The sequence below is a fragment of the Ictidomys tridecemlineatus genome, chromosome 3 (genome assembly GCF_052094955.1).
Source record: "Ictidomys tridecemlineatus isolate mIctTri1 chromosome 3, mIctTri1.hap1, whole genome shotgun sequence".
NCBI lineage: Eukaryota > Metazoa > Chordata > Mammalia > Rodentia > Sciuridae > Ictidomys > Ictidomys tridecemlineatus.
This window is the reverse complement of record NC_135479.1, coordinates 6,455,924-6,479,752: the sequence shown is the minus strand read 5'-3', so window position 1 is coordinate 6,479,752 and position 23,829 is coordinate 6,455,924. Positions and strand designations below refer to the sequence as shown.

The following is a 23,829-nucleotide window of genomic DNA, read 5'->3' as shown; positions in this document are numbered from 1 at the left end:
CCTCAGCAACAGTGAGGCAGTTGAGACCCTGTGAGCAACTCAGTGAGACCGTGTCTCTAAATAAAATTTAAAATGAGGCTGGGGATGTGGCTCAGTGGTTGAGTGCCCCTGAATCCCTGGTACCAAAAATAATAATAATAATTAGTATGACAGTTTTTCAAAAAAAAAATTAAACACAGAATTACCATCTGAGTCAATAGTTCCACTTTGGAATGTAGGCATGTACCCTCAACAATTGAAAGCAGGGTATCAAGGGGATTTTTGTTTATTTGCCATATTCACAGCAGTGTTATTCACAATGGGTTGTGGAAGCAACCCAAGTGTCCACCGGCAGATGAATGAATAAATGAAACGTGGCCTATTTATCCAATGGCACTATTGTTCAGCCTTAGAAAGAAAAGATATTCTGACACATGCTACAACATGGAGGAACTTGAGGACATTATGCTAAGTGAAATAAGCTAATCACAAGAAGACCAATAGTGTATCATTCCAATCATGAGGTACCTAGATTAGTCAAATGCATATGGATTGAAAATGGAATAGTGGTTGCCTGGCTGCATGCAGAGGGCATGAGCACTGGTTGTTTGATGGATACAGAGTTTCATTTTCATTAGACAAAGAGAGTTCTAGATATGGGTTATGCAACAATGTAAACCTACTTCCCACAATTGAACTGTACCCTTAAAATTTCTACAATGTTAAGTTTTGTTAGGTTTGTTCTGTTACAGTTAAAATTTTTTAATGAGAACAAAAAAAAATAATAATAATGGAGAGCAAAAAGAAAGTTGCCAAAACTCTACATTGTAAGAATTTGAAGATGAGACTCGGGAAATAGCTCATAGAACAAAAAGAGAAGGAAAATATGAAAAAAAAAATTTAATTAGCCAAAGAAACAATCCAGGAAGTACAACATCTGGCTATTGGGGAACTTCAAAAAATAATCATAATAACTAAGAAGAGGAAAAAATTTAATTCAGAGATTTTCCCAGCAAGAAGATACACATCCTCAGATTGGAAGGATCTACTGAGTGCCCAGCACAATAGATGTGAAAAGTTATATAATTTTTAAAAATTAATGTGAAATTTTAGAAAAGCATGGATCAAGGCAAGATTTAAAAATCATTCAGAAAAATAAATACTAGAACAGGTCATCCCCAAAGGCAGAGGGAGCCGTCTGGCAAGACTTTCCATTAGCAACACTAACTCCATACACATCCGAGACGACAGTGCAGCCACGTCTTCAAACAGGAGAGACACCACCTTCAGCCTGGATTCCAAATCCAGCCCCAAACCAGGAAAAGCCAAGCAAACACATCTTGGAAAGTCCACCTCCCGGGCCGCTGGCGCACAAGGCTATTTGGGTACATTCTCAAGCAGCTTCCTCAAATACTTACTCGTGAGGAGTAAACCAAGAAAAGTAAACCAACCTCCTGAGGAAATAAACCAATTAAGAGGAAAAAGTGAGCCACGGAAAATGCTGGCTCTGTGCAGTAACAGAATTAAGGGAAATGCAGGGTTATGGCTGGGCAGGCCTGGAAAGCAGCGGTTCTTGCAACAGTTAGAGAGGACCCAGTAGAAAGGTCTGTGGGAGAGTGTGGATGAGAGCTTGGAACCGGACTCTGGAGCCCAGAACTCACCTTCTAAGAGCAGGTAGAAACTCCAGAGGGAGAAAGTCGTCATCCAAACACAAAAACTATTCATTGGAAGAATTTGAATTTGCATTTTGAAAACACAAAGAAAGCAGCCCACATCAGAACACAAAGTCATTGAGGTTCAAGAGAAGAACGGACCTTGTACAAAAGAAAAGGAAGAGTAAAGAGAGGAGGATGTGAGAGAGATCACGAAGAAGACAGGCATTTCCTTTCCCAACAACAAAAAGAAAGGCAATCACAAACTTAGGAGAAAACAACAATATCTAAAAACAAGTGATGGGTGTATTATTTAAAAGAGTAAAAGTTGAACTAGGGATGTAGCTCAGTGGGAGACTGCTTGCCTAGGGAGCACAAGGCTGGGTTTGACCTCCACCACTGCAAAACATAAATGATTCATAGATAGATGATAGATACATAGGCAGGCAGATCTTGGATTGGATTCTGGAACAGAATAAGGACATTAGATAAAAAAAAAACTAGGAAATATAAATAAAGCATTTTTTGTGATTTTGGGGGTTTTTTTGTTGTTTGTGTTTGTGTTTTGTTTTGTTTTTGGGTTTATGTGGTTTTTTTGTGTTGTTTATCTGTTGTTTTGTTTGTTTGTTTGTTTTCTGTACCAGTGATTGAACCCTGGGGCACTTAACTACTAAGCCACTTCCCCAGTCCTATTTATTTATTTATTTATTTTTTTGAGACAGGCTCTCCCCAAGTTAGCTTAGGGCCTCACTAAATTGCTGAGGCTGGATTTGAACTTGTGATCTTCCTGCCTCAGCCTTCTGAGCCCCTGGATTACAGGTGTGCACCACTCTGCCCAGATAGAGCATAGACTTTAATTAACAATGTAAGTATATTGGTTCATAGTTGTGACATTTGCACTAGAGCAATGTAAGATGTTAGTGGGGGGGTATACAAGAACTTTGTATACTGTCTCTGCAACTCTTTTGCAAATTAAAGTAATTCTATGGTTAAAAGTTTATGTTTACAAGTATATTTGAAGGAGGTTGAGAAAGGAAATGGGAAGAGAAGTGAAAGGAAGAAAGGGAATTGGGGTGGAAATGCTTCATCTTACATCTGGTGACTCAGTAAACACAATCCATGGCTAATGATGCCAGAAACAGAGGTCTAAAGTCTATTGTGAAATTGCGGAGTGGGCTGGTGGAAGAACAGGAAAGAGTTACATAGCTCTACTGAGAAGAGAGCAGAGGACCTTTAAGGGTACCGGCAACAGAAGATGCTTGTGGTGGGTAGACAAAAAATCGACAGGGTAGGAACCAAAACAGAAAGAGCTAAAAAGGGCTTGCCTTAGAGAAGACAGATGGGAAGTGCGGAGGGGAGAGATGTCCAAGGCTTTCACGTCACTTTATTTTTTACTATATGCAGTTGCTGCTTCAATTAAAGTTTTTCAAGGTGAAACTTTTTTAAAAAGTTCTTTAGCCTATCTAGTTCACAGGATGACAGATATGGAATCAGAAGCCACCACAGAGATTTTATCTCCCAGACAAAAGACTGAGATCATCTACATTAAAATGTAAAGGAGCACCCTTCAGAACTCTGCACATGAGGGACATTCTGATCAAGAGTAGTTTTTTGCCAGCCTTGGTGGTGCACACCTGTCGTCCCAGCAATGTAGGAGGCTGAGGCAGGAGGACTGTGAGTTCCAGGCTAGCCTCAGCAAATTAGTGAGACCCTGCCTCAAAATAAGAAATAATAATAATAAATTAAAAAGGGATGAGGATGTGGTTAAGCACTCTAGGTTCAATTCTTGATGCAGAAAAAAAAAAAAGACTAATTTCTCAGGGAAGCCATAACTACTATAAATACAGACCTGTGTACTTTAAGACACAAATATAATGGGGAAGCAGTCAACTGAACCCATGTGACCCAATGCTGTGGGTCACTGGGGTTGTGTGAATGAAACATGCTAGTGAAGAAAAGGCAGAACTGAGCGTAGAGAACTGGATATTCACTGACCTTGAAGGCAAGGACCTAAAAAAGACGTTTTGAGCCCCGACTGTGGCTCCACACATCCCAGAAGAGTATGGCACCATTTCCCAGGAGAGGGAACTGAAGCGAGAGGCACAGGCAAGAGCAGGCGATTCTCAGCAGACAAGAAAGTTGGGCTTAAACCTCTCCCTGTTTATGGAGACCACCCAGATCACCTCCTCAGTGTGTGGAGACAGGATTAGAGTATGTCACTTCTAAAACCTTTAGACCAGAAGCTCCACAAAAAACAAACCACCCATCCAAGAGTCGGTCTGCAGATGTCTTTATCCATCACACTCGGGGGACCCAAATCTCAGGAAGATGTCAGTTCAAAATCAAATGACTTATGAGAATAACTTGTCTTCAAAAAATCACTGTGTCGGGACCTCTCCAAATTGGACAGGGAAATACAGAAAACCTAAACAGACCAAGGTCAAGCAATGATATTGAAACAGCAATTAAAAGCCCAGGACTGGATGAATTCTCACTAGGTTCTGCACAATCTTTAAAGAAGAACTAACACCAGCTTTCCTCCAGTTTTAAATTGAAAGGGAAGGATTACTCTCAAAATACATTCTATGAGGACGATATAACCCTGATATAAAAACCAGACAAAGAACAGTATCTGATGAATATAGATGCAAAAATCCTAATAAAATATTAGCAAACCACATTTTAAAAAATGTATCAAGAAGAGAGTTCACCATGATCAGGGGGGTTTCATTCCAGGGATGAAACATTAATTCAACCCATGCAAATCAATAAATGTAATATACCACATAAACAGAATTAAGGACAAGAATCAGATGATTGTGTCAGTGGAATAAAATCCAGCATCCATTCATGTAAAAAATGCTGGAGAAACTAGGGAGAGAAGAAACTTACCTCAACATTATAAAGGCTTTGTATGACAAGCCCAAAGTCAACATCATACTGCACGGAGAAAAACTGAAATAATTTTATCTAAAATCAGGAGCAAGGCAAGGATGTCCACTGTCATTACTCCTATTCAATAGAGTTCTTGAAACTCTAGCCAGACCAATGAGGCAAGAGAAGGAAATTAAAGGGATACAAATAGGATGAGAAATAGCCAAATTATCTCTGCTGATGACATGACCCTGTATCTAGAAGACCCCCAAAATTTCACCAGAAGACTTCTAGAGCTGATAAATCAATTCAGCAAAGAAGCAGAATGCAAGATCATATTTATAAATCAATAGATTTCTTATACCTCAATAGAGCCTCTATTGAGAAAGAAATCAGAAAAACTATTCCATTCACAATAACTTCAAAATATTTCATAACATAAAATACTTGGGAATTAATCTAACTGAGGAGGTGACGTACCTTGTTTTAGTCAGGGTTTTGTTTTTTTTCTGCTGTGACCAAAAGCCCTGACCAGAACAATTAGAGGAGGAAAAGTCTAGTTGGGTGCCCACAGTTTCAGAGGTCTCAGTCCACAGATGGTTGACTCCACAGGACCAAAAGTGAGGCCAAACATCATGGTAGGAGTGTGTAGTGGAGGGAAGCATTTGAGGACCTGGCACCAAGAATCGGAGGAATATGAAGCTTGGCTCACAAAATATACACCCCAAAGACACACCAATGACCCACCTCCTCTAGCCACCCCCCCCCACCTGCCTACAGTCACCACTCAGAGCTATCCTAACAAAACCAGCTTGGTAATGGCGTCAAAATAGTCATGAAGACCAATAGACTAGAATAAAAGACACAGAGACAAACCCACAAAGTTTCAGTCATCTGATGTTTGGAAAAGGTGCCAAAAATATATGTTGGAGAAAAGATAGCCCTTTTAACAAACAGTTCCGGAAAACTGGATATCCATTTGTAGAAAAATGACACTAGATCCCTGTTTCTCACCCTGCACTCAAGTGGATCTAAGACCTGGGAATCAGACCAGAAACTTCACAACTGCTGGAAGAAAGCTTAAGCTCAACCCCAGCACATCGGCACAGGCATTGACTTCCTAAATAAGACTCCTAAGGCACAATAAGTAAAACCAAGAATCAATAAGTGGATGGAATCAAATTTAAAAGCTTCTGCACAGCAAAGAAAATATTTAAACCATGCAGAGAGCTTAAAGAATCAGAGGACATCTTTGCCACCTTCTCCTCAGATAGGGGATTAATATCCAGAATACATAAAGAATATATAATACATACATATAATACAAACAATAATAATCCAACTAACAAACGGGCAAAAGAATTAAAGAGACACTTCTCAAAACAAGAAATATGAATGGCCAATAAATATGTGAAAAAATGTTCCACATTGCTAGCAATCATGCAAAAACTACACTGAGATTTCATCTCACTATAGTCAGAATGGCAATTAGCAAGAATACAAATAAAAATAAATGCTGAAGAGGATATGGGGGAAAGAGTACACTCATACATTGTTGGTTGGACTTCAACTCATACAACCACCTCTGAAAAGCAGTGTGGAGTTTCCTCGAAAATCTAGGAATGGAATGACTCAGCTATTCCACCCCTTGGTATTTATCCAAAAAGTCTAAAATCAGCGTACTACAGGGATGCAACCACATCAATGCTTATAGCAGTGTAATCCACAATAGCCAACCTAGATGCCCATCAACAGACAAATGGGTAAAGAAAACGTGGTATATATACACAATGGAGTTCTACTCGGCCACAATGAAGAATGAAATTATGGTATTTTTCAGTAAATGGGTGGAACTGCAGATCATCATGCTAAGTGAAATAAGCTAGATTCAAACTCGAGGGTCCAGTGTTTTCTCTCATATGTGGAAACTAGAGCAAAGTAAGAGGAGCAGGAGGGGGAGGTCTGATAGCGCAAGATAGAGGAGAGATCAGTGGAGAAGAGGAAGGAGATTGAGGGGGAGGAAGGAGGGAAGGGAAAAGGGAAGAAATGCAGAGTTAATTTGACAAAATTATGTTATGCGCATATATAAATATGCCACAGTGAATTCCACCTTTATGTATATGTAGAAAGCACCATTTAAAGATAAATAAATGAATGAGTGAAAGGAAGATTACATGTTTTTCTTTACTTTTATTGGTTGTTCAACCATATATCTCTGATCTCTTCTGCCTGGCTAATGCCTTCTCATGCTCAGAACCAAATTTCAAGTATAAAAATTTTAATACAGTAAATAAAATCATAAACAAAATTATTAAAATATAAAATGAAATATTTATGGCATAAAGGATGAATGCCCATAATATACAAAGAGATTTTCTAGATCGATAAGAAAATATAAGCACATTTATTAATCTACTCTCCATATAATATCCAAAATCATCTTTATTAAAACTCAAATCTGGCCATACCACTCTCCTACAATGGCTTTGCATAGCTCTTAGAATAAAGTTCAAAACTCTTCACGTGGCCCACATGACCAGGCCCTCACCTATACAATAAAATAAAATACTTGGGAATTAATCTAACTTGTCTCACATCACCGCTCTTTCCTCTGACTCCGCTCCAGGCAGACTCAACTTTTCTCAGTTCCTTCATTTAAACTGTAAAATAAGTTTCATTTAGAAGATGTTATTATTATTAAGGGTTAGAGGTTTCTCACGTGTGCTGTCTCCTTTACTCTTCATACATTAAAAAAAAAGTTAGGCAGCGATGTTTTGAATTTGGCATATTCCAAGACCTCGGGGACCTGTGAGGCCCGTCCTCCATCCATCTCAGGCTTAGAACCGCCGTCTCCTGCGTCCCGGGGAGAACCGCCCAGGGACCAAAAGAGAGGCGGCGCGGGGACGGCAGGACTTGGCCCCCGCGAACCGGGCGGGGAGCGGGGCTGCGCGTCGTGGTGACGGGGATGCGGGTTCGCTGAGGATCGGGAGCCGGGACGCAGTGCCCCGAGAGCGCAGCCGGGTCACTGCCCGCACACTCGGGTACCGGGAAGGCGCGCACGTCCCTCCCCGCATCCTGGAGTCACAAGACAGGAGATTCGCGAGGACGGGATCTCAGAACTCCGTCCCCGGCGCTCAGGGGCGGCGTCGCTGTTCCGCTGCTGCAGCGCCGCGGTGGCGGAGGAGAGTGGCCGCCCGCCCTCCGGGTACCGCGCCGCGCCGCCGCGGGAGCTGTCCGGTGCTGAACGCAGATGCGGCCCGGGCCGCAGGGCTCAGACCCGGGCCTGCCGCACCCCGCGGAACCCGGACCCCGCTTCTGGGCGCGCTGACGCAGAGCGATTGAAGAGCAGGGAGCCGCGGGCCCCACGCCGGGCATGGACCTGCAGAGACCCGACTCCTACCAGGGGGGAGCTGGTCCTGTCTTCAACGAGCACGTCCTCCATAAGGTAAAAATCCCCTCCGTGCCCCCCCTCCCAGTGCTGGCAGAGAGCATGGTCCCCAGGAGCTCTCTCTCTCTCTCTCTCTCTCTCTCTCTCTCTCTCTCTCTCTCTCTGCTCCCCTCACTTTGCTTTAAGGACTTAAAAAGAAACTAGCACGAATCCCTAAACCTGGGGACTCCTTTCCGGTTTTGATCCTGTTTGCTGCTCAGAGGAGAGATACTGGGCACTGGGGGAAGGGCCACCGCCAGAGACTTGCAGGGACTCGAATTATCTGGAGTTTCACTCATTGAACTAAATCTCCTAGGTCCCTTTCCTACACCCCCCCCCACCCTCTTGCCAGCGGTCCCTGTTTGAATACCTGTGCACCCCAAGCATCTTGGCTTTCCCTAACCCTTGGAGGAGACTGGGCTACTCCCCCACCCTGTCTCACAAGCTCCAGCCCCCATTAGGTCTGGTAGCAGTGGTCAAAGACCTGCATTCCTGGCCAACTTGGCTGAAAGGACATGGAAATAATATGCAGCAGAGATAAAGTGTTTTACTCAAACCAGACTCCCTTGTGGCTCCAAAAGCTGCCCTCCAGCCATGACTCACCCTAGCCTTCTGAATGAATTTGCCTATTTCAAAGCTCTAGCACATCTGTTGCTCCCCTCATTCAAGTTTCTTATGCAACTTAATTTTCAGTCATTCAGGTCGCCTCCTAAAGTAACGGTTGGGAAAAAAAATAGCAGCCTCCTTCTAGATACCACTTTAAAAAATATTTTTTAGTTGTCAATGGACTTTATTTTGTTTATTTGCTGAGAATTGAACTCAGTGCCTCACTCATACTAGGCAAGCACTCTACCACTGAGCCACAATCCTAGCCCTAGGCAACACTTTTTAATGCAAAATCTATCGTCTTGAAACCATATAGCCTTATATTTCCAGTAAGAAATTATTATTGCTCCCTATCTCTGACTGGCCTCCTGCTCCAGCCCTTCTAGTCTTCCTTTGCTAATTTTATGAGAGTTTATCTGTTAGAAACTTGCAAGGCTGTACGTGGTCCCGTACTTGAAGTTTTTACACCAAAATATCATTCTGAAAAGTCTTTGAATGCAAGCTTTGAAATAATCTGATCTACCCTTCTCCACTACTACACAATTAATATTTGAGGGAATTAAATCCCAGAGAGGCAAAGCAACTTGTCCAAGAATATAAGTTAGTAAGTGGCAGAGCCAGCACTAAAAGCCAGGAATTGTGAGTCTAAGTCTTGTCTCTTTTTCTCTAGACCCTTTCTAAATCCTTTCACCAACAAGCGCTCTGTGGACCACCAGCATTGGCATTACCTGGGAGTGCATTAGAAAGTAGATGTCTGGGGCTGGGATTGTGGCTCAGTGGTAGAGCGCTCACCTAGCACAGGTGGGACCCGAGTTCGATCCTCAGCACCACATAAAAATAAAGGCATTGTGTTGTGTCCATCTACACCTAAAAAATAAATATATAAAAAAAGAAAGTAGATGTCTGGCCCTACCCTAGACCTGCTGAATCTGAATCTACATTTTAACATGATACCTAGGAGATAAATATGCATGTTAAAGTTTTAGATGCATGACTCTGTGCCATACTGGCTCTTACTGACAAATTGCAGGAAGCAGATCTGTAGGTCTAAAGAGTCCATGCATCTTTTCCCTCCAGGTCTTGGAAGCTCTAAGGTATGGAGAAGGAGAAAAATTTGCAACAACCACCCCAGTGTGGGAGTTTTAAAACTATCACAGTTTGAAGTAAATGAGAATAAGATCCAGAATTAAATTAGCATAAGACCCATGTTCTTTGAGGCCGTGGATCTAGCACAGTGAACTTGTAAGTAAGCAAAGGAATGTAACTGCAGATCAATTACAAAACCCACCCTGATGACTAGATATACTCTCTCTTAGTTTAAACCACCATATAAAGATATAATTATTCATTTTGAAACCTTTAAGATCTGGAGACCAGTTTTTTTTTTCAAATTATTGATCAAATGAGGTCTTTCCCACTTCAATTACCTGCACATGAAATACAGGATGAAACTCATGAAAACTTCCCCTTCCTTTGGTTTATTGATCTCACCAGAGAGAAAGAGTGAGCTTGTTCCAACACATCTTAATACACTGAAGACAAATGTCTGTTTACTACAGAACACGCTTGTCTTGTCAGCTGGGTCATGAGCGTCGTGAGGTCTGGAGCTAACCTGAAGCCTTGTGTGGTCCCTGACAGAGGGGCATGTGTATGTAAGGAACACTGTGCTGACAACCTCCTCCTAGAACCATTTTATGATTGTGCATGACTTCTTGTTGCGATTCACTTAAAAATCTTTCTGTGAAGGGGGAGGGTATTGACACATTTGTATTATTTTTAAGTCTACTTAAAATTATTATTTTTTTAAGTCTACTTAGGACACATTGGCCAGGAGAGGCGGGGCTCCACTCCAACATTATTTTCTAGGAGGAAGGATATTTTTAGATAAGCATTTATTGAAATACAACAAACTAACTAAAACTGAACCACTCGTGAACATCTTGATGGATTATCACAAAGTGCACACACCTATGCGACCACTACTGGGATGAAATGGGACATCACCACTTCCCAGAAGCCCCTCCATCCCCTGCCATAGCCCTTTCCCTTCTCAACCCTCAAGGTTAGCATCATAGAGGAAGAAAGTATCCTCTAATGTTTGGACAGAGCAGCCAGATTTTATGACCTAGAAATCTGCCAGAGAAGAAGTGTTTTGGTGTGATGGAAAGAAACCCCAGGTTTAGAATCACTCAGTCCTTGATTGGCTTTAAGCAATATCCATGAACATTGCTTCACTAAGCTCCAAAATAGAAATTATAATGCCTGGCTTATTGTGTCTTGGGTGAAGATGTTAGATAATGTAATATTATGTGCATATATAATCTCTGGAAGTATTTGATAAATAAATGGTGATTGCCATCAGAGCACACATATTCTGCTCTATTGCAACTTCCACAGGTGCCACATCTGGTCTCACTTAGAATGACAAAACTTTGTGAGAAGAGCAGCAGCTTTGCACACGGAAACCTCAGAAACACATACACAGTTCACAAGTACAATCCCATGAGAACTGGCTCGCAACACACTTATGCAGAAAGCATGCCTCTGTACAAACATCCAGCCCTAACCACCTCCGTTCGCTGCCTCCTTTCTCAGGGAAATAGTTATGGGACCTGGTGGGACCTCTAACAAAAATTCACTTACCAAGGAATCCCACTGTCATCCACAATTATAATGCACCAATAAAAATAGAAAAAAATTAAATAAAATTCACTTACAAGAAAAGTGTATGCCAAATATCATGGGTAGGATGACCTTTGTGCTTTAGTTAGTCCTAAGAGTCGTAGCCTGATGCAAAGGAGTTCAGATAACTCTCAGGAGCCTCCTGGAGGCTGGGTTGGAGGCTGGGAATACTGGGAAGCACTGAGTCCATCCATCACACACTTGGAATTTTTAAGTAGAGTCATTGCGATGCTTTCAAATCTGAATAGTTGATGCAACTAAATAATTTAAAGCATGTGAACAATGTTGCTGCTCTTTTCCTCGGAGAACTCTTGTCTTGCTACCCACAAGGTCTCAAGAGCCATTCAGGTTAATGATACCAGTTACGGGCTCAGGAACAGCTCCTGGGTTTAGTCCTTGCTATGCCAGACTTGACCTTGAGCTCTGGAAAAAAATACTGGACAGGATGAGCTTTGACCCCATATGCCAGTGAGTCAGGACAAAGGGACTTCAGCTCCGTTGCTTACTTCCCAAGCACTGGGATGAACACCCACATACCAATCTTGTTCTAAGAGGGGCCAACAATTACTGAGCCAAAGTCAGTCTCTTTTGCAGCATCTCAGAAAGACCAGGAGGCAGAGTGACATGGGCTGTCCATCCACTGATCCAGGCCATGGTCATTTTGGGATTTAAAAAAGGAACTGGCGAGGAGACAGGAGCAGAGGTCTCTGTCTTCCCTGGGGTCCCCATCCTGAGCAGGGCGCCTCTGCCCTCCGTCCGCTCAGGCTTGTTCTTCACTCCCATCTTCTGCTGCTCACCTGTGGTCACAGCCCGCAGCAGCCCACATGCCTCATGTGCTCACGCAGCGAACACGGACTGAGCATCTCCAGGGTGTGAGGAATCAGGCCAGGCTATGGAGAGCACACGCGCGACACGGCCCCCTGCTTCAACAACCGGTGGCCTTCAAGGCACAGGCGCAGATGTCTACAATACTATGTGCACAGTCTCTGAAGTATGTGAGAAAGACGCAGGAAGGTGCCGTGTGAGGGCCCAGGAAGAAGGGGTCACTTCTGACCTCCTTTCTCACTTGCGGCCTCTGATTGAAGTTAACATCTAAGAAAGAAGAGAGCTCCATACACCAGCCACCCTTCCTCCCCCAAGGGACTGTCACCCGCTGATCCTGGAGAAGGGTCTGGAGAGAACGACATTGTTCTCCCTTGCCAAAAAAAAAAGATGTTAAGAAGCAGAACCAAATAAACCAGCAGAAGAGCATCGCACTATCCCGTTTTCCGCTATCATTCTTTATCACGCAGAGACATTTTTGTTTTCAATTAAACTACGTTAATGGAACATGAAAATGTGGTCAAAGAGTCTAAATCCACAGGAAATGCAAGCTCTGGGGGTACAGAGAGTTTACATTCAAAGCGGGGCCACTGGTTCTTGTTCCTGCCAGATTTTCATCTCGGCTCAGGAACAAACCTGAAGGCCAGGAACAGCTAGCTGCGCCTTGTACAGGGTTTCCATTTGCTTGGCTTCCTCTCTGCTCACTCTGAAGACTTATAGATAAATAAATGAAGTACCTGTGACATCACTGACCATCTGGGGCCATCTGGGACTTCTTGGGCTAAGTGGTGGGCCCTGCCCAGTTCCTGAGGCAGGCAGCTGGCTTGGGGAGAGGCACTGGCTGGTTCTCTGGCATAACCTGAGCAGGAAACGAGGTTGACTCGGCCCAGCATCTCAGTCACTCTCCAGACTCCTCAGGCCTTCCTCCCCTAAGGAGTCTTCCCTTTAACTTGGAGGCCCTGGGGCTTCTCGCGAGCGAACCTCTGTTCTGGGGAAAGGCCGTGACTTCCTTTGTTTTCAGGGCAGGAAACCCAGCTCTGCTGGGTGTAAACCTAGTGCCAGGCGGGGGATTGTTGAGAGGACTCTTGAAGTGGCTCTAAACTGATCCCTACTTGCTCCTGGCTTCCTTCCTCACCCTTCTCAGGCAGGAGGAACTCCCTAGGGATGCAGGTGAAAAGGGAGGTCACAGCTCCTTTGCCAACTTGCAGCGTGATGGGGGATGCCGTTCTCCAGCTGAGACCAGGCCGCACCCTCCTCCCGTCCACCAACCAGAGGTTTCCTGGGCCAAGCTGGGAGCCAGCAGCAAACAACAGATCTAGAGATCTTAAGCCCTAGGTCAAGGCACCAATCAGTCTGCCCAGGCCTCAGCCTGCTCCTGGAGGTCCTAAGTGACAGTGGAACTGCAGATGTAATCAGGGCTCAAGAATTCTCCTTGCCAAGTTCCTATTTCTCTGATCTTGATGCCAAAGTCGGCTCCTGCCCTTCTTATTCACATGGCTGATTCTTAGTGAAGAGCTCCTACCCATCTACATGAGGATGTTATTTAATAATTTGGGAGTCTACAAATGCCACAAGTATGCCTTTAGGTCCATGGGTGGGGCCAGGGATACTGCATTCTTGTTCTCTCTCCCCTTATCTTTTGTTGTGAACCTTTTAAAAGTGAAATAAACCACAAACATTCCTCTTCCCATTCTTCCTCCTTCCTCTGTTTGAATTTTGCATGCACACCACTCCCTGGTAACTCTGTTTATTAAATAGCAGAGCAATACCCGGGGACAGTCAGGAACAGGTAGCCCCTGCCTCTTCCAGCCCCTCCCAAAGCCTGCATTGAGCAGCCAGGCGACCTTCGCAAGGAAATGAAACCACTGGTATAGTCTGAGTCCCAATGAGGAATCCCCCTTCAGCTCCTCAGGAATCCCTCCCCTCTGTGGGCTAACAGCCCCTAGCCCAAGTACCCCGATTCTTCTTGCCTCTCTGGGTCCTTTCTCTGGTTTTGTTGGCTTATAAACTGAGGAGTATTAAAATCACCCTCTGCACTATAGTCTAGATTAATAATCGTTAACAAGAAATGATAAAAATAAACAAAGGCTTCGTTTGTGCAGCCCTTTACAGTTTACAAAAGACTTTTATCTATGCAATGACACTTTGCTTACCACACCTCTCTTTCCAGTTGACCTTATTATTAAGTCTGTATTAAAGAGGGCAAATGGAGAGCAGATGGAAAAAAAAATAGTTACTCACCCAAGCCACACTTGGAACTGTGGAAATCCAAATCATAAGGCAGACCCTCACACTGCACTGATGTGCCAAGAACTTTTCTAAGCAGTTTCAGCCATTAACTCACTGATTCCTACAGCAACCCTATTTTGATCTTATTTTATGGATGAGCAAACAGAAGCAGAGACATTAATAAACTTGCCTAAGGTCAGATCCAAGCATGATGGAAAAGCAGGAAGGTAGAGTTAGAGAGGATGGGGGCTTTGCCAATAGAGTCACAAACTCTTATTATTTTCAGGCCTGGTCAGCAGCTCAGTGTGTGGCCTTCAGCTCTGTAGGGTCAGTTTTGCTCACTTACTCACCCAAGAGTGGCTCCACCTCTCCGGGCAGGCTCGTGTTAATTAGACTCACAAGACTCCTGTATTGACCTACATGCCGAGCCACATTATAATCAAGGGATTGTTTGCCAAGCATGAAATCCAGGGAAAAGGAGACTTGGAGGATTCAATATGCAATGCTATCAGGCTCTTAGGGCTTGCTAGCTGGTCACACTACAGGACAGCCTCAGTCGACAGCCCTCCCTTTGGGTTTTTTGACCCTAGGGTCCCCCAGCAATGTCCCTAGGGTCCCTCACCTCTGCCTCCTTCAGTGTGTTTAAGTGTGACCTGCATTGGGAAAGCATTCCATTCTTTTCACATTCACATTTCCTATGATCCTTTAAGAAGCCACTTGCCTTTGAGCTTGAGAATTGTCCTGGACTTGATCTGATTATGCAGAGGGAGGGGGGAGGAGGAGGGGAGGAAGGGGGAGGAGGGGACGCTCCCTCCATCATTCATACTTGAAAGTTATCCTCACATTTCTGCCTCCATCTCAGGGGCTCTGTCAGGGCCTTCAGGATTTGGGTTTCAGGAGAGAAGATGAAAGAGAAAAAGCAGTGGTTGAGCCCATCTCCTTATGTGCCCCCACTACCCACACTCTACAGGGCCCCCTCGACACCTGACATTTTTGGCTGAAAATTCTGAGAATCAAATCAGCAAACATTTGTGGGAATGAGACCCATTCCCCATCCCCCAAGAAGCTGAGCCTAGCAAGCTGGCAGGTCGGAGGGCTGGCTCAGAAAGAAGAGACTCAAGCCACAGCCGACTTCAGCCCACGTGACCCATGACCTTGGTGCCCATGAAGACTCCTAAAAGGTCAGGGGCCTCTAGCTGCATATAGTGGGCGGCTGGCCCTTGGGAAGCAGGACCAAGGCCTGCAGCTCTCTAAGGCTGCCAAGTTCCGTGTCCTGACCAAGCAACTAGTCAGGGGCTATAGACCTGCAGGTCCAATAGGTCAGAATGACTCTGGGTTCCCAGGCAATGATCCATTCAAGCCCACAACCAAAAACAGAAGGGGGTTCTCAGTGTGCTTCCAAGAATTGCCTGGAGCAAAGATCTATGACCCCAGCTTGGCTGAGTCCAGCCCACAGAAGCAAAGTTGGCACCTCTCCCTGAAATCTCCAAATATCTGAGCCGAAAAACATCCAACCAAACTCAAAACACCAGGGTCCTGACCCCTGTGGAGACAGCTTGGTCCTCAAAAAGAGGCTTGGGAAAGACAGAGCCAAGGGCCAGGGGAGGTCTGCAGGCCCACCGGGACCCTCACTCTTCCATACTCTGAACCAGGCCTCCACCAGACAGCACAGTACAACATCACAAAGAGAAAAGGCCACAGCGATTCCCTGGCCACCACCTACCCAACCACCAGCTGTCCTGTACACTTGCTGGACTCATCATCCCCTGCCCTGTCCACTTCCTGTCCTGACTGCCTCCTGACTAGTTCACCTCCTTCCTTGACCACTCCCTGACCAGCTAACTGATTTTCTTAGAGTGGGAGATAGCTTGTTAGCAAAGAAAAAGAACTCCCTTTGTAATGTCATTAAAGCTGGCCTATCTCTGTCATCTCCAACTGTGTGTCCCTGCTCGTTCCATTCAAGTAGCCTTTATTGCCAGGCTCAATGGTAAATACCTGTAATCCCCGCAATTTGGGAGGCTAAGGCAGAAAGATCATAAATGCAAGGTCAGCCTCAAAAACTTGGTGAGACCCACGGTAATTTACCAGGACCCTGTCTCAAAATAAAAAGTAAAAAGGGCTGGAGAGGTAGCTCAGTAGTAAAGTGCCCCTGAGTTCAATACCCAGAATGAAAATATAGAAACAATAATAATAATTTTTAAAAGAGCCCTTTGTCATTTCCAGAACATTTGCACATGAATGGTCTCATTTGATTCCCACAGCACCAAGAATAAACTACATGGGCATTTTTATTGACTGTAAAAGTGGAACTCATGGGGTCAGGCCCTTTTGCCTTTTGCTTGCCAAAACCCAACTCAGACTGGTTTAAGAAAAAAAAAAAAAAATCTATTGCTCAAATCTTGAGAAGCCTGGATGTGCTACCCACATCCAGCTCAGTTGTATCCAGTGACTTAGTGACATCTCCACACGAGGTCACATGATCACCAGCAGCTCTGAGATCACAGCCTCACAGAAACTAGAGATACCAGAATTCCTAGACTCATTCCTAATGCTCATTGAAGGTCGAAATGATCCTGTCTATCCCCAAACCAATCACTGTGGAGAATGAAATGGTCACATGTCCACCCTGAACCAATCACTGTAAGACTAAAGTGATCACATGTCTATCCCTGAACCAATCACTGTGGAAACTGAACTGGTCACATGCCCATCCCTGAACCAATCCCTATGTCCAATGGCTAGAACTAGATGAATAGGTTAAACTTGAGTCTCCTACACCTCTGGATGTGGAATTGGTCCCACCCCAGTTCTATGGATTAAGTGCAGAAGAGAATGGTATCCAAGAAAAATGGGAACGGTGGTAGCTGAAGGCTAGTCATGCAAAAACAACAGGTGCCTCATAACAACCCTGGGTGAAGCTGGGTCTCAACATTTGGGGGAGGGATACTGAAGGTTGAACCCAGGGGTGCTTAACCACTAAGGCACATCCCAGCCCTTTTAATTTTTTATTTTGAGACAAGGTCTCACTAAGTTATGAGGCTGGCCTCAAACTTGTGATCCTCCTGCCTCAGCTCCGGAGTCATTGGGATTACAGGAATGCGCCACCAAGACTATGTATGCCCACCTCAACCTTTTTAAAGGTTGTGGCTGGCAATAGAAGCTTCCCTGAAGGGAATACATGATCCACTTGTCTGTTTGGAGCAGGAGATGAGGACTTGGGAAGTGGAGCTCAGGCTGCAATGAGGGGGAGTCCTTCCTCCACTCTTTGGGACCAGGATCAGCTGGCACCAGAGATATCTAGACTTTTCAGATCAGGAGTTAGGACATGAGCATCCCAGGGCTACATGGAGCAGAAGGGAAGGGGGCAAGAAAGCCTGCCCCACGAGGCCAGCTTCATGGGTGTGCACCTGGGCCACAAGGGACCTATACCTGGCCCATGCTTGACTTACTGCTCAGGGGTCACCATCTTAAAAGTCTTGGTCATTTTGCACAAGGATCCCTGTATTTTTATTTTATAATTGGCTCTGTGGATGATATAGCCATTCCTGATGTCATAAAAATGCCCCGAGGTTCTGAGCCCAGCTCTGGGCCATCATTCTGGGCTATTTGCTGTGGTGCCTCTCCCTTCTGTTGGCCTCATGCTGTGCCTGGTTTTGGATGTGCCATGAGTAACCAGGGAGGGGTCATCTTGTGCTTTGGGTCAAATGGCATAAATATGGGCAGCCCTCCTCCCCCGGGGCTGGCTGGGTTCACAGTGGTGTTCATGGGCAAGGAATAGCTGGAACCTAGAACTGCATCTGCAAGGGTCCCGGGTAGCAGAAAGCATGGTGTGAGAGACAGATCAGCAAAGGCAGACAGGTGGGGCCCCAGCCTTGAACAGGTCCTTGGGGATAAGTGGCTGGGACACAGGTCTGAAGAAGTAAACCAAGTTTGTGGTGGTGATTTAAGCCACAAACTGACAAGCTATAAGCTTTTATTGGTGTCTATGAGTGAATACTGCATGTTTAATTACAACATTTGGATAGTAAAAGAGAAAGGAAAAGTTACCCGTAACACAGTGATTTGTGTTATCTTAAATAAAAAATGGAACCGCACTCTGAAAGATACACCTAGGTGTCCGCCCACACGTGAGATAGATGGACACAAGGGTAGGTCCACAGATCCCCGGTTCTTGACACATGCACAATGGCTGCATCGTATTCTATGTTACAAATGCATGAAAATCCACAGGTCATTCTGAAATTTTGAAATTTATAGAGAAAAGGAGAACAACAAAATTACCCATATGCCCACCATCCAAATTTACTAAATGCTAACATTTTGCCTTAAAACAAAAGAACGCAAAGGAGCCTTCTGCTGGGCTTATGTGTGGGGAAGCCCCCAGCCCCTGCCCTCCTGCTAAGACAGTGGGATCAGGTTCACTTGGAGAGGCCCAGCAGGTCACTCTGTGGCTTTGAAACCATAGCCTGGGGGATCTCTTGCTTATACAGTAGTTTCCCCGCCCCCGTCACTGGTTTTGGTTGACCTGTGGTCAGCTGTGGTCTGAAAATATTACTACAGTACAAAGAGGAAATAAGATATTTTGAGATAGAGAATCCCTATTCGCATATGGTCCTAATTGATCTATTTTTGTTATTAATTATTGTTGTTGATCCCTTATTGTGCCTAATTCCTAAAGTAAACTTTATCACAAGTATAAAGAAGGAATGAACAGAACATGTCGGGTTCAGTACCCTCTGTGGTTTCAGGCATCCACGGAGGAGTGGGGGTGGTCTAGTCTCGAGTTTATAAGGAGGAACCACTGAACCCTGCTTTGCACAGGAGGAAACAGACCCTCAGAGACATTAGGGGATTATCCAACTTCACTCAGCAAGTAAGAAAAGACAGCCACAACCCAAGCTCTGACCCCAGCCCTGATTCTTCCCCGTTATCACTTTTCCATGTCCCTCCCTAGACCCCGGGGTCGTGGGGGGAAGGAAGTCTTGAGCTGGTTCCTGCAAGGCCCTTCTCTTACTGACCTCCCGGAATTCTAACAAAGCCCTGGCGACAGCCCCAACCTGGCCAGGGACAGACACCCTGCGGAAGCCCGGCCAATGGAGGACCTTCAATCACAAAGCAGACTCAGAACTCTGCCTCCTGAGAGCTCCTCCCAGACACTTGAGCCTGATGCCATGAGTCAGGGGTAACTGGGCCTCAGGGCGGAGGAGCCAGGCAATAGGACTCCCTGGGGATTCGCCTCCCTCAAAACCCAGCTGCAGGATAATGAGCCCAGAAGGCCAGCCAAGGTTAACAGACAGCTGACCCCTGCGGGTGGGATCTCTGTCGCTTGTCTCTGCCCTCTCAGCCACCCTGATGTCTTCCGGTACCTTGGGATGAAATGCTCCGCCCGCCTGGCCACTGCTTCTGCTTTCCTGCACCACCTGCCACTTCAGCATTGTGTTTCCATGAAAAGACACAAGGTTTCCGGGGCTTGGTCCTTCTGCTTTGGGGTTTCATTATTAATTTTGCAAACGTTGTGTGAAGTTTTCAACTGTCACCCTCTGAACGCCACAACTCCTTGCCATCACCAGAGGGCCAGTTCTGGGCCACAGGCTCAGACCAGGGGCTGGGACCTATTGCTTTGTTGTCTCAGAAATCCTCAGCACCTTGGTAGAAGGTCATATTCTTCATGAGAATGCCACCAAGGAGAGGCAGTGTGGCTGCTGCTTGAGTGACAAATTAATCACCAGGTCCTTAAGTAACATGCAAGCTCAAGTGGTCAAGGGCTCATGGTTTTACTGGGGAGAAGCCATGTCTGGAAAGGGTGTGAACAGGTCAGCGTCTGCCAGTCCTTAGTCCACAAGTCACAACCCGCCCTTGACAAAGCTTCAGTTGTGTGTAGGAAATGACAGACACGCAATCGGAAAAGAGGTTGGCATGGAGTTGCCAACTGTCCTTTCTTGGGGAACACTGTCTGCGGTGATAAGATCTGGGGCGCCCAAGTGCCCCATCTTTCATGAGATCATAGTGACAATGAATACTTTTGTCGCACTTTCTTAGCCAGTCCCCCACTTACCCAACTTCCCCATGCGTATGGCACCCTGCACCCAGGCCGAGCAAGGTCTTCTCACTCCCTCCTGTCATTCCTCCTCTCCCCTGTTGAGGTGCACGGTTAGCAAGAGTCTGCTGTGTTTGGGCCCAAATGTGTTTATATTAGTTGTATAGAATCATAATTGTGCAATTGAATTAATTGACCCATAAATTAATTAAAGTATAAACAGAAAGAATATTAACCAGTGGAATAAGAGTATAAACAAACAGAGGATTGTTCTTTATACAAAAGTTAAACTGAGGCAGGTGCAATGGCATACTCCTATAATCCTACAGGTTCAAGGCCGGCCTCAGCAATCTGACAAGTCGGTTTTAGTCTGCTTTTTCACCACTGTGACCAAAAGCCCTGACAAGAACAATTCTAGAGGACACAAAGTTCATCTGGGGCTCACAGCTTCAGAAGTCTTGGTCTTCAGATGGCTGGCCCCATTGCTCCAGAGGTGCAGAAAGGTACAGAAAAGGAAAGCAGCTCAGGACCTGGCCACCAGGAAGCAGAGGGAGACTTGGCTCACCAGAGGAAAAAAACATAAACCCCAAAGGCATGCCCCCAGGGACCCACCTCCTCCAGCCACACCTACCTGCCCACAGCCACCACCAAGTTAATCCCTAACAGTGGATTCCTGCACTGACTGGGCTAAAGCTCTCCTAACCCAATCATTTCACCTCCTGAACTTGCTTGCCTTGTCTCACACATGAGCTTTTGGAGGACATCTCATATCAAAACCATAGTCCCTGTCTCAAAATAAAAAGGGCTGGGCCTGTAGCTCAGTGGGAGCATGTCCCTGGGTTCAATCCTGTAATTTTAAGAAATACTATCAAATTAGGAATGGGTGAAGGAACCATAAAATATTGAGAGAAACTAAAAATGAAGAAGGATTTTGCAATCAGAAATAGCTAGAGTTTCTTGCTTCATATTAAGGAAACCAAAATTCCAGGACAACACGATATGTGTTACTCAGGAAAAACAAAGGGCCTGTCTTTCATCAGACTCAGGAAAAAAGGCCTTAGGTCTACATCAAAATGCCAGGCAATTACTACAATTCAGATATTTTGAATCAAAATATAACATTTGGCAGGCGCAGTGGCACACACCTGTAATCCCAGCGGCTGGGGAGGCTGAGACAGGAGGTCGAAAGTTGAAAGCCAGCCTCAGCAACTTAGCAAGGCACTAAGCAACTCAGTGAGACCCTGTCTCTAAATAAAATACAAAATGGGACTGGGGATGTGGCTCAGTGGTCGAGTGTCCCTGAGTTCAATCCCTGGTACCAAAAAAAAAAAAAAAGGAAAACATTTGAAGAAAGGATATATCCCTTTGTGATTCCCTGGTTTAACCAACCTTTTCAATGTAGGGGTAAGAACTCACCAACCAGGTAAAATAAAAAGCTAATCACTCCACCTGTCTCTCTCAAGCTAATAAATTATTGTTATATGAAATCAACTAATTCCAGCAGTCAGCCCTTCCAAGGCTACAGTGTCAATAAACTCTGTTTTCAAAAAGTCAAGCAAAGGTAGCCCTCAATCAACTTCAATTCAACATTTATCATGTATTTTAGAGATCATCAATCAATCATTCATATATATATTTATATATATATATATATTATTTTTAACTCTTTCAACTGACTCAAAATTTTAAAAGTTTGGTCTTCTGGAAGCCAATGATGTGCACACAGTTCCTCAAGGGAGACAATCTAAACCCTCCAATTTTTTTTCAAGTGGAATCTTTAAATATTAATAATTCAGAAACCAAAAGAGGGAACCCTAGCAACTGAAGATGAGCTATAAATAATTTGGCCCTCAATCAGACTGGAGCACTTCAATATCCTGGAGCTTGCTTTAACAGAAGGTTCTTTCCTGGAAACTGTACAGCAAGATAGTAAATGTCACCCTCGCTCAGACCAGAGGAACCATATCCAAATTCTCCGCCTTGCAATAAAGGTGCTGGCCAGCCATACAAAATGCTGTCGCGAAATCTTGATGAAGCAGCAGGATATGGCTGAGACAATACCCAGACTCGAATCTGTAAACATTATGAAATAGTTTCCTTTCCAATTTCTTGCCTGGGTTTGCCTCTCTTCCCCCACCCCAACTTCCCCAGCAGTCTCCAAACTCATAATACAAACTTGAGCAAACCAGGCTGGATTAGAGGCTGACCCTGCTGCCATAAGCCAACTTATAAGGAACCCAGACAGATCCATCAGAAACAGTCCGAATCTTCTCTGTCCACCTCGGGATTGACTGGCCCAGTCCATGAACCTCAGGAGCTAGTCAATTCAGACTCTGAGGATCTTAAGAAAGGTCCCTTTGCAGAAAGCCACCAACCCAGAGGGCTGAAATGGATTAAAACATTATCTCCAGCAATACATCTGTCTTTCACACACCCCTCTCAAAGCCTGTGGAAGGCAATTAAAAGTGGTCCATGTGCATCAGTCTTTCTCGGCCATCTCAGCCAGGCTACCAGAACCGTCTCCAGCCCATATCCATTTGTCCAGATAAAGGCAGAGCACCAGATTCCAGCCAAGCCAAGCTGAGCTAAGTTCTACCTTTCTCTGTATTTCTATATTTGCATCCTGGCAGTAATGCTCACTAGATCTGTGATCATGTGTCACCAGAAAAATGAACTCCTTGCTAAACAACCTGAGCAGCACTCATAACACTGTTTGGTGCAGGATGATTGAAATAAACTAAAAACTAAAGCCACTTTGTACACCATAGTTAAAATGGCCCAGTGATGCCCTGGCTGAAGGCTTTATGTTATAACTTTTATTCTTATACTTTGACTCACTCTAATTTTGCTCTGCTTTGAGCTTTTCCATTTATTTTATTTTTTTAAAGAGAGAGGGGGAGAGAGAGAGAGAGAGAGAGAGAGAGAGAGAGAGAGAGAATTTTTTAATTTTTTTTTTTTTTTTTTTTTAGTTTTCAGCAGACACAACATCTTTGTTTGTATGTGGTGCTGAGGATCAAACCCGGGCCGCAAGCATGCCAAGCGAGCGTGCTACCGCTTGAGCCACATCCCCAGCCCCATATTTTTTTAATATTTATTTTTAGGTATAGATGGACACAACACAATGCCTTTATTTTTATGTGGTGCTGAGGATCGAACCCGGGCCGCACGCATACCAAGCGAGCGTGCTACCACTTGAGCCACATCCCCAGCCACAAAGCTTTTCCATTTAAAGCTTTTCTTGTTCTGAAAATCTTAAAACAGCCTGGGTCACAAAAACAGTCTCACAGATGGGCACAATGGTGCACGTCTGCAATATCAGTTTCTCGGGAGGCTGAGGCAGGAGCATCGTGAGTTCAAGGCCAGCCTCAGCAACTTAGCCAGACCTGTCTCAAAGAAGAAAAAAAAAAAAGGTCTTATTGTGACCCAACCAGTTTAAATGACCAGCTCAAGAGCAGTCAAGCTTCTTAGCTCTACAGATTCCCCCCAAGGATGGAAAAGCTCTTAAGATTCCAGAGAATTAT

General features: G+C 44.7%; 2 protein-coding genes across 3 annotated transcripts in view; one reads left to right on the top strand and one right to left on the bottom strand.

Annotated features, from left to right (window-relative positions):
* Cd300e (CD300e molecule) overlaps window positions 1–13,150 on the bottom strand; it is a 50,688-nt gene extending 37,538 nt beyond the window's left edge. The window contains exon 1 of the mRNA XM_078041736.1: window positions 12,780–13,150. Coding sequence (XP_077897862.1) covers window positions 12,780–12,798 — 19 coding nt within the window. The 5' untranslated portion in view covers window positions 12,799–13,150. The remainder of the gene's footprint in view (window positions 1–12,779) is intronic.
* Window positions 7,384–23,829, top strand: part of Rab37 (RAB37, member RAS oncogene family) — a 58,791-nt gene continuing 42,345 nt past the window's right edge. Inside the window, exon 1 of one of the 2 annotated variants that reach the window (XM_078041733.1) lies at window positions 7,384–7,950. In XM_078041733.1, the coding sequence (XP_077897859.1) occupies window positions 7,879–7,950 (72 nt within the window). In that variant the 5' untranslated portion in view covers window positions 7,384–7,878. The remainder of the gene's footprint in view (window positions 7,951–23,829) is intronic. The other variant, XM_005332524.5, reaches the window with a different exon arrangement.